This window comes from Geospiza fortis, unplaced genomic scaffold, assembly GCF_000277835.1.
Source record: "Geospiza fortis unplaced genomic scaffold, GeoFor_1.0 scaffold317, whole genome shotgun sequence".
Classification (NCBI taxonomy): Eukaryota; Metazoa; Chordata; class Aves; order Passeriformes; family Thraupidae; genus Geospiza; species Geospiza fortis.
The window spans coordinates 85,807-95,692 of NW_005054398.1; the positions used below are offsets into that span (position 1 = coordinate 85,807).

Sequence of the window (9,886 nt, forward strand, 5' to 3'; positions counted from 1 at the left end):
GAGAGATGACTCACTCTAGGAGACTTGAAAAGAGGAGGAGCCAACAGTCTTCAAGGCTCAAGTAGTTACACTTGCAATAATTATCACTCAATAATGTTCAGAAAGAATAAGTAAATAATGATTAGGTTTGTGCACTAGCTAAGGAATAAATTGATGCATTGCATTGGTTTTGGCAAGCAGCTGGAGTCTAAAATGATCCTAAATTTCCTAGCTGGTCATCAAATTTTTCATATCTAGTAATTTTTAAAAATATTTTATTGTAATATTTCTCTGCATTTTAACATCAATGGAAATACTTCTGAAATTCAGGTGTGCAGAACTATATGGTGTGGGGGCTTGGGGACATGAAGTCATATTGAATTTTCTTATAAAACCTCTTTAAAAACTCAGTGCAAACAAAAGTGGCTCAAATCTACTTTTTTTTTTCAATGAAAATTTAGAAATAATTGGTAAGAACTGAAAGTTAAGATGACCTACAGCCCTCATGAATTCAGACCTTTCACTCCCATTTTTCCAGAATCATTCAATTTCAGACTGAAATATACAAACATTAGTAGCAATGCAATATGCTGCCATGTTAAAAATGTGCAGTATGCAAAATCACTACCCTCCTAAAAAAAAAAGGCTATGAAAACTTTAGGTTTAACTAAGGAAGAAATACTCTATACCTATATAATTTCAAATGTCTGCAAGGCAGATACTACCCTACTACAACACCACATCTTCACTAGGTATGACGTTCCCTTATCATTCTACTACCTGAGTGATGTCAGTGTAAATTCAGGCACCATTAGTAAACTTTTGACCAAACATATACACAGCACTGACAAAGGAGTAAACAACCCTTCAGCTTACCAGTACATGTAAAAAAGACACTGACAAAATGGAAAATAATATTTTTTATGATAAATTATTCCTATTATTTCCTCATTGCCCCAGAAAAGCGAAGAGCTAGACACTATTTACTCATCAATCCTTTATTCTTTAAGGATTCCTTTTACTGCAATCCAACACTGTTTACTTTGTAAGTAAGAAAATGGTAAAACTAAGTAGTCATGGAAGAATCCTCAATGCCTGTGTCCCTTGCTGTCCCTCTCCCTGCGCTTTAACTCCTCTTTGTAGCAGTAGGAACAGTAATTTTCGGTCTCAGGACGACCATAAAAGGAACAGTTCTCCTTCTTACAGCGGTTCTGCTGGATGCAATATATTGGGCAAACTGTGCTTCTGCCTTGGTTTTTGTCGTTGTTCAGCCAGCTCTGAGGAGCATCCTCGTCAGCATACTCCAAGCAGTCTCTGATGTCCCCGGTGTTGAAGCCATTGGTGTAGGTCTGGGACTTGTGTTCGGCCGGCCTGGCGTAGCTCAGCGACTCCACCGTGTTCACCGTGCGCATCCCGGGCAGCCGTGCAGGGCTGTAGCTCTGCGAGGACAGAGACCTGTTCTGCTGGGGGTAGGTGGCACAGGTTTTCAGGGTGCCAACCACTGGCTTGTAGGTATCATCCTGGAAGCTCGATGGCTTGGAGTTGACGTCATGCAAATGGATGACACTTTGCCTTTGAACGGGGGGGGTATGGCTATAGTGGGCAGACACCGGGATGGGGCCGCTTCTCTTGGCGCTGTTGCTGGGTGACGAAAAAGACCCGGGAGTGGGACTAGTGCGGTCTTTAAACTTTAAAACCAGTTGGGTCGTATGGCTTTGAGGTAAGACGGGTGATGCCCTGTCCTGAGGAGATGGTTCTAATTTTTCTTTTGAAAATGCCTCTGGCTCCAGTTTCCTACTAGAGGAGCCATTCAGCACAGCCTTTTTCTCAGCTTCCTTTCTTTTCTGTTCCTGTTCTGCATTGAAGCGCTCCTGGGCGCTGGTCAGGTAATAGCCGATCATCTCCTCGTGGAACTGATGCCTGTGACTGGTCAAAAGAAGGCCAGCAAAAATAAACTTTCGTTCACCCTGCATGGCAGCTCTCAAAATATTTAGGCTGAGTTTTACGTCTGTGCTGTACTTCCACGGGTCAGACTGCTTGTCAGAGAAGTGTTTAGCGTTCACCTTTTCAGTGGGGGAGCTGCTGGCTCTGTCAGTCGGAGATGGAGTGGTCTTCTCAGATGGAGACGTGCTCGCAGACTGTCCAGATTCCTCTTTGCTCCCTTTGCGGGACTTGGACTTCTTCTCTTTGACTTTCTCTACTGTGTCACCATTTTTTCCATTCCCTGAATTGACTCTGCTCATCTTCCCGTGCACCAGACCTCCAAGACCACCCATGTTCTTTTTCAGTTTAATCCCCAGGGTTTTACTGAGGCTTCCTATTTTATTGGCAACTGAATCCGTCCTGGTTTTGTCTTTATCTTTCCTTTGTTTGTCCTTTTCTTTTTCTTTACCGTTTTTGCCGTTATTGCCATTGGAATTACTACAGATGGAATCTCGGTCTGAGTCCATGGAGTCAGCCAGAGACTGCACGTCTTCTCCAGCAGAAGCTGTAGGGGATTCTGGTTGAGCCAAAGGGGCCTGCTATGGAAAAGGAATTATAATTAGATACAGCAAAATCCATCTCATACAGGAGTTGGTGCAAAAATACCCACCCCAAATTCAATACAGATTTTGACACTGATTTTAAATACACTTTTTAATTTATGCACTGACATTTTTGACTGGTCCCATCACTAAATATAGCTTTTCTAGCTGTGCTTACTATGTATTTTGCTTGTTCCTAAGTAGCTTTTGGCTCATTTCAGGCACATTTGTAGAATAGAGGTCAGTCACTCAGATGCTCTGTGAAAATCAGTGCCTGAGTCATGGGGGAAAGCGAGTTCCCTCCTGCCCCAGAGAGCCAGAACAGGGAGGATCAGGAGTGTAGGCTGTCCCTCAGGCCGCGGGAAAGGAGCTGGGGAAGATGCAATGGAAGGGGAATGGAATGAGCTGCTGCTGAAAGCTGTGAGGGGCATACAGCACACAAACCTGTGTGCAGCTGTATTTCAAAATTGATTATATTCAAAACCTAGCTTATTTAAATTGACTTTTTATTTATTCAGGTCTCCGGTGCATGAAAATTAAAGGGAGGATGCACAGAGCTAAACATCTCATATGAAATATCAAACATTAAACTCAAGCAAGTAGGCTGAGGAATACAAAGATGTGTATTCATGTTTATTGGAAAGGCAATGCAGATAAAACTGGTCATAAGTCTGAGATCCACTTTATATTTTAGGTTACATGATAAAACCCCTTCCTTGAAAATGCAATAACATGGATCCTAGGGTACTTTAAAACAGGACTCTGTTCATGTACTGCCGCAGAACAGCCTTGCTTTCAGGCACCATGAACCTAAAATCTGCTAGAGATAAATCTGAAATATTCAACTGGCTACAAGGACATGGGGAGGGTAAGCTCTGTACATATGTATACTTCTGGTATAGAAATACCTGCCATCATTGTCCCTGGGTACTTACATGTCCTCTCCCAGGAAGCCCTGAGCACCCCAACACTCAGTTGGGAGCAGAGGTGATATTCCCACAGAGCAGAGGGGAAAGTGCTGCAGTGACCTGACCATGAACATGCAGCAAATGTGAGCAGGGAGAGGTAACCCAGGTTCCACAAGGGCTCACCACTTACAACTGCAGGACCATTTTGACTCTCCTTTTTCTGATATCGTAGCTACTACTGTAGAAACTGTAGAAAAATGAATTTTTCCTCTCTTGCAGCTTGTTAAAATACTTTCTCCTTTTGTGTTCTGTTTCTCTGTTCAAACTCCATCTGTGTAGGCTGTCTAAATCACCTCCATCCTCTCAGCAACCTTTTGCTTCCAGCTCAACCCCTCCACCTATTCAATGCAATCTGGAGAGAAATTTCAGTGCCAGCTGGGCATAGTTCTAAAACAGCTCTCTGGAAGAGGCGGGCTACAGTTTAGTGCCAGTCTTTGTCAGCCACTCCAAACTGGGAGCTGTCCACATGTGCATATGCACTCTCAGAAAGAAATTGCTGCCCTAACAGCAGCATCAGAAGAGCAAGACAAAGTTCTGAGAAGACAATGGTGAGAAAAGGTTTCTTTAAATTACACAAATGACTGAAATTTATACCAGAAAAAGTAAGCTAGAAGACACATTTCAGCAAAAAATATACAAGCAACAGTGCTATTAAAACAAATAATCAGAAAAATCTGTAAGCCTGATTAGTGTCAGTGAGCCATGAGTGGCTGTCCCTGCTGTCAGGGCACTGAGCTGTTTGCAGGCAGCCTATCCTTGTATCTCCCATGCTGTGGGAGCAAGGGGGAAGTTTACCTTACCCGTGTCTCAGAGGGGATGCGGATCCAGGTTACATTCATGTAGCTGTGCAGTAGATTAAGCTTTGCCTCAAGAGACAAAATCAAACTAAAGATAAAAAAAGAAGGGAACAAGCAGTCAAAAATCTTGAAAGAAAAAGCAATACTTCATAACAGGGGAGATGCAACAGCAGCCTGATTGTGACTGTCAGCTGAAGAACCCTCCCCCCCATGTCTTCTACCATGTAAGCAGAGCACATGAACCAAGCCCTCACTGTTAGCAGTTCTCCCAGTACTGACACCAGGTACAGGTCAAGACATTTTACTGCTTAACACCAAAGCTACAGAAAGGTCTTACTTGGCCAGTCTGGTGTTATCATTGTCATCTTTTCCCCACTCCCAGTCTTTGCCAGGATCAACCGCAAAGTGCAAAGGCAGTAACTTGTGTTCAGAGTCAGTCAGGGGGATCACCGCTGAAGCAGAGAAGAAACAAGGATTGGGGTGGGGGAAACAAAAATTACAAAAAGAAGAAAAGGTTCAGCTGTGAAAAGCAGAATCACTGCTTCAATAAGAGCAGAATTTGTGCTGCAGAGCATCACAAATGATTTATACTAGGCTCCATTTGTCTGTTCTCATGTTTGTGCAATAAAAGAGGGAGAGGTTAATACACTGATTGCTCCTGGAGTGAATGATAGTCACCTGTGGAGGAGGGGAGATCTCTGGAGAAAAAACACATGGCCATTTGTACTGTACAATCAACATTTCCTGGAGACAGAGCCATTAGAATAGCAGAAAGCAATAAAATGTTGCAATATTCCTGCCTATCGCTCAGAATCAGAGATTCACATGTTATTTTGCCTTTTTTTAGTACCTTTGTACTGTCAAAGAAATAAAAATATATTGATATCAGCATTAAGAAAGAAAACAAGAGAAAGCTACTGTGATTTTGGATTCAAACTGAATCAACATAATTGAAGAGCAGAGATCAACATGTATATGGGTTAAGAGGTCAGTTTGAGGCCTCTGAGAGCTCACAGTGCAAAGGCCATTATTGCTCTTACAGCCCAGCCCTGCTGCCAGCAGGTTTTTTTTCTGCTTTTTCCCCTCTCTGCTCAGGCTCTGTCCTAATGACTCTGCCTCTTCTTTATACTCAGCATGCAGGGACCACACTCAGATGTCACAGACTGTCTATCATTCATCACCAGCAAGAGACTAAGAAATAAAACAATGTCAGTTTTAATTAAAGCCACCGATTCGCTTCTATTTGATTAGGAAAACAAGTAAAAGCTGTTGAAGGTCTGGGTAGGATCCTCAGCATGGCACAGGTCACTGCTGCTCCTCTGACAGCTAATCAAGGCATTTATCTTTCTGCACTAGAGCTCTTCAGGACTTGCCCTGAGTATTCATTCCAGACAATCCAAGGGCAAAGAAACCTAGAGAAGCCACCCAAACATCGTGGCACTCAGTTATTGAAACCTGACTTCACATGGGCTTCTATGCTGTTTGTAACCCTTTCTGCGGTGCAGCACACACGCGCGGTCAGAGCGGAGGCGCAGCATTTCGGGCACACGCTGCTCCCTCGCCCCCGCAGCGGCTCCGCGGCCCCGGGGCTGCCCAGAGAGGCCCGAAGCGGCCCAAATCCCGCGGGGCGGCGCCCCCTGCCGGCCGCGCCGGGAACCGCCGCGCTCTGCCCCGCAAAGCCGTCCCGGGAGCGCCGCTCCCCGAAGGCTCCGCACGGACACAGTGGGACTGGAGCTCCCCAGGGAAACTCCAGGCACACGCGGGGAGCCCAAGTCTGCCGTTCGGAATACTCTGCACTGCAGCGGCCTGGGGCACCGGAACAGCACAAATGTACAGCAGGTGTGACAGATGAATGCACTTCTAACACTTCCTGGTGTAATATGAGGTCTTACCCTAATGCATTCAATGAAATTATTGCAACCAAAAGGCTGGAATAACTGAGAATACAATTAACTGAACGTGTTTCACAAGGAAAATGTATATTCTGCCAATTAACTGAGTTACCAGCAGGCACTAACTGGACTGACATCTGACCTCAACCATTTAAAGGAAGAAGGCAACTTAGGAGAGAGCAATGTTGTAAGTTTACAACACAGCAGTTCCCTTCTGGTAGCACCTGGTCTTACAGGTACAGCCTGGTAAAAATCTGTGACTGTAATCCTAGGACAGGTGATGATGGAAATCTTGGAGCAAAGAACCACCAGAGAGTTGAAGCACTTTCTTCTTGGGATAGAAACTTGAAAGGGTAAATGTGACTTTCTTCTCTATGGGCAGCTTGAAACTAACTAATTTTCACATAGTTAAATAAATATTTTGGTTTATAAACAAAATTTTTAAAAATCCTTTTTAAAGCTTGCTATTTCTACTGATACTGAAAATACCTATTAAAAATGCTTAGTGATACTCCCATTTTAATAAAAGACAAAGTTAAGTAAAAAACAAAGCTTAGAGCTGATTGTCTGTAGCCTGTCACTGTTGTCGTAACTCCTGTACACATTCTGAGTGTCAGAAATGTGTTCACTGAGTTGAGTGCTGATTGTATCCCCATTCTAAGGTATAGTCTTATAGGCTGGTGTGAAGCACTGTTGTTTTCAAGAAAAACAAATCTGCTAAAGCGAGGGACTTTGAAAATTCTGTCTTCACTGCAAGACCTTTTCTCTCTCAAGGAATTTTATTTGATAGTTGGGGTTTAATGTAAGATTTCCCCAAGTTCCTGATAGAAAAGTATTTTTTTTGTCACAGCTGCAAGCAGAGTCCACCCCATTAATTTCTAAACCAAATCCCACAGACTGCAGCATCTACCTGACACCCAGCAGGGTCTGCAGCTTTCGTTGGTGTTGGCCCCAATTGGCTGTGGCTCTCTAGATGGAACTGCACTTCTCCAAGCACAGCCTACCAGCCCCAATTCCAACAGATGGGATAAGTGACAAGCAACAGCTGCTGGCTGGTCCATGGCAGTGTGACACACACAGTGAGGACTCTGCTGCCATTCCCTAGCTGGGTGTGCTGCCTCCTGGGCTGTGAAGGAAGTCACAGCACTTCCCAGCTCTCACCCTCATGCCTCAAGTGCCACTATTCATCTAAAAAGAACAACACTTTAACTCTTTCTGAACATGCCAGTACAATAAAATGCTGGCACAGAAACTGCCATGGTGCTGTTCAAGACCACTGCCACACCTCTCACAGTGTTACTTGGACTGAGCACAGCAGCATGGAAAGCTCCAACGCCAAGGGAGCAATCTCAGGGACAGTTGAGACCTAGTATGTGTTTTCCATAAACAAAGACACAAAAGACCTGCATCAGCAGAGCCTGCATTAATATAAAAGTATTTACCCGTTTTTAATCAGACACTGGATTTCAAAGAGGGGCCCTGGTGACCATCAGAATGCCAGGGGCTGTGTGTAATAAGAAGTGTCAAAATGTGTCTTAAATCCTCTCCAGACAAGGGGATATTAGCATGTTTTCCCTTTGTATCTATTTATAGTAGTGTTTTAAATGTTCTGCTACAGGACTCTATGCCAAAGCAGAACTTAAAGCATTGACATCAGTATTTAAGTGACCACATATACTTCTCCAATGCAGACATAACTGTCTCCTCCACTAGAGAGCTCAGCAGCTGCTTAAATACGTGTGTATGTACCTGCAGTAGTTCAGACACCTTCAGATGCTGCTCCTGACACTTGGTGAGAGCATAAATACTACAAGTTATGAATGGCCTGGATCTCCAGGATGCTATTTTTAAGAAGGTGCAGCTCTAAGTTGCATTCTGATAGCTCAAAATCTGCCCGTGTGCTGAGGCCCCTGTGCTATTGCTGCTGACACTTGACAACTGTGGCTGTCCCTTGCCATGTGCCAAAGCTGCCAGAGCTGCTCTGCTGACAAGGTACAAGCCCCAGGCACTGCTGGAGCAACCCTGTGCCCATTTCCCTCCTGTCACAGCACATGGAGGACAACAGCAATGCTGTGGTTGCTGCTGGATTGCTGCAGTCTCCAACAGCAACAAGCTTGGCAGCTATAGCATTCCCTTCATCCCAAAATAAATGCCAAATGCTCTCAGCTGCTCTACACAACTGAAGCCTGTGCATTTAAGGCCCTGAAGTAAGAGAGGTACAATCAGGTCACACAAAACAAACACCACTTTGATTCACTGACCCTTGTGATTAACCTAGATGAACTTGTACATCAAAGTCACTAGCTAATGTTTCTGAGCCTGTGCTGGATATCTGGTAGAGGTTTCTTTCCCAGCACCTTTCCTATGGAAGTACAGGTATTAGGAACATCCTACAGAAAAGCAGTTGCTAACCTCAAGAAGGACATTTAACGTTATTGTAACATTACTGCTCTTGTAGGACCTGAGGTACTGAAGGCAGAGAGATGTGCCTGACATAAATGAGGCTCCCGTCTGCTGATATTATTCCAGCTGTTTGAAAGGAAGAAATGGACTCTGCCATTGTCTTGTGATTGAGCCACTCAGATTCCTAAACATGCAGCAATAAAATTTAGTGAGTATTGTTTCCCTTCTGACAGATAAATACATCTACAGGTAAAAGAAAGTACTGTGTGCACTGTATTCAATATATATGCCAGTGTTGCTATGTTTAAAGCATACCTTGTTCTCTCTGTTGGTCTTTTTGTTCCATGGAGACAAGAGCAGAGAAATGGGCCTGATCATAGGCCAGTACAAGAGGTGAGCAATGGCATCTGTTTGGCAGAACTTCAAGCGGCAAATAAATTCCTCCAAATGGTATCGGTGCAAATGCTGCAGAGAATAAGGAGATTTTTACAACTATATGAAAGAACAGATGAGTTGTATAAACAATTGTGCTGCAATATCATCAGAGCTCCAGGAGAGCAGACTAAAGTGTGGTAATCAATGCAGAAAACAGCCACAACAACAGGTAAAATTTCATTATAAAATGTCAGGAAACATACAAAGAACCATAAGGAAGATCTTCCACTCTTACATAATTTTTCTTGCTCTGTTTATTGGTAAAGATATTATGGTCTTATAACAAAATCTTGATGACTCTCACGCATGTAAGCAGAGTTGTATCTTGCTGTAATGCTTCTAGGCAGAATTATTTTCTAATAATCATCAGTAAATACACTGTCAGGTCTTTTGGTAACATACTCTGCTTGTGCCTTCTGTTAACAGATATCCATAAGAAACATTACAAACATGTTTATAGTCCACATGTTGTATATATCTGAATGCACGTACACACATATGTATGATAAAGTTAAGGAAGGACTCAAAAAAATCCTACAAGTAGAATTTTAATGGAATGTCCATCTGGAGGGGCACAATTTTCCTTTGAAAGATTCTACACTTGTTTATACATATAATTATGGGAAAGAGCAAGTTTGGCCAGGAAAACTCTCTCACTGTTTTTGCTTCTAACCAATTATTTTCCCTTTTGCTACAAAAATATGAGACTTTATTGCTGAAATATTTGCAAGACGAGTTCCCCTCACGAATCCCTCGCTCTGCACTGTCTTTTAGGTGTGTTTCTCAATAGCCTACAGAATAATCTATAACCATCTACTTGTAGTTCATGATTTGCAATGGAAACTGAAATTATGCAGTATTTTCTTGTGGAAGTAAATTTCTTTAAA

At 43.2% G+C, this 9,886-nt stretch overlaps 1 protein-coding gene across 3 annotated transcripts in view; it reads right to left on the reverse strand.

Annotated features, from left to right (window-relative positions):
* Positions 1 to 961: 961 nt before the first annotated feature.
* OTUD7A (OTU deubiquitinase 7A) overlaps positions 962 to 9,886 on the reverse strand; it is a 100,683-nt gene continuing 91,758 nt past the window's right edge. For 2 of the 3 annotated variants that reach the window (XM_031061046.1, XM_031061045.1), the window contains 4 exons: positions 8,880 to 9,029; positions 4,607 to 4,721; positions 4,273 to 4,357; positions 962 to 2,501 (listed from right to left, as the gene is read on the reverse strand). In XM_031061046.1, coding sequence (XP_030916906.1) covers positions 1,068 to 2,501; positions 4,273 to 4,357; positions 4,607 to 4,721; positions 8,880 to 9,029 — 1,784 coding nt within the window. In that variant the 3' untranslated portion in view covers positions 962 to 1,067. The remainder of the gene's footprint in view (positions 2,502 to 4,272; positions 4,358 to 4,606; positions 4,722 to 8,879; positions 9,030 to 9,886) is intronic. The other variant, XM_005425856.2, reaches the window with a different exon arrangement.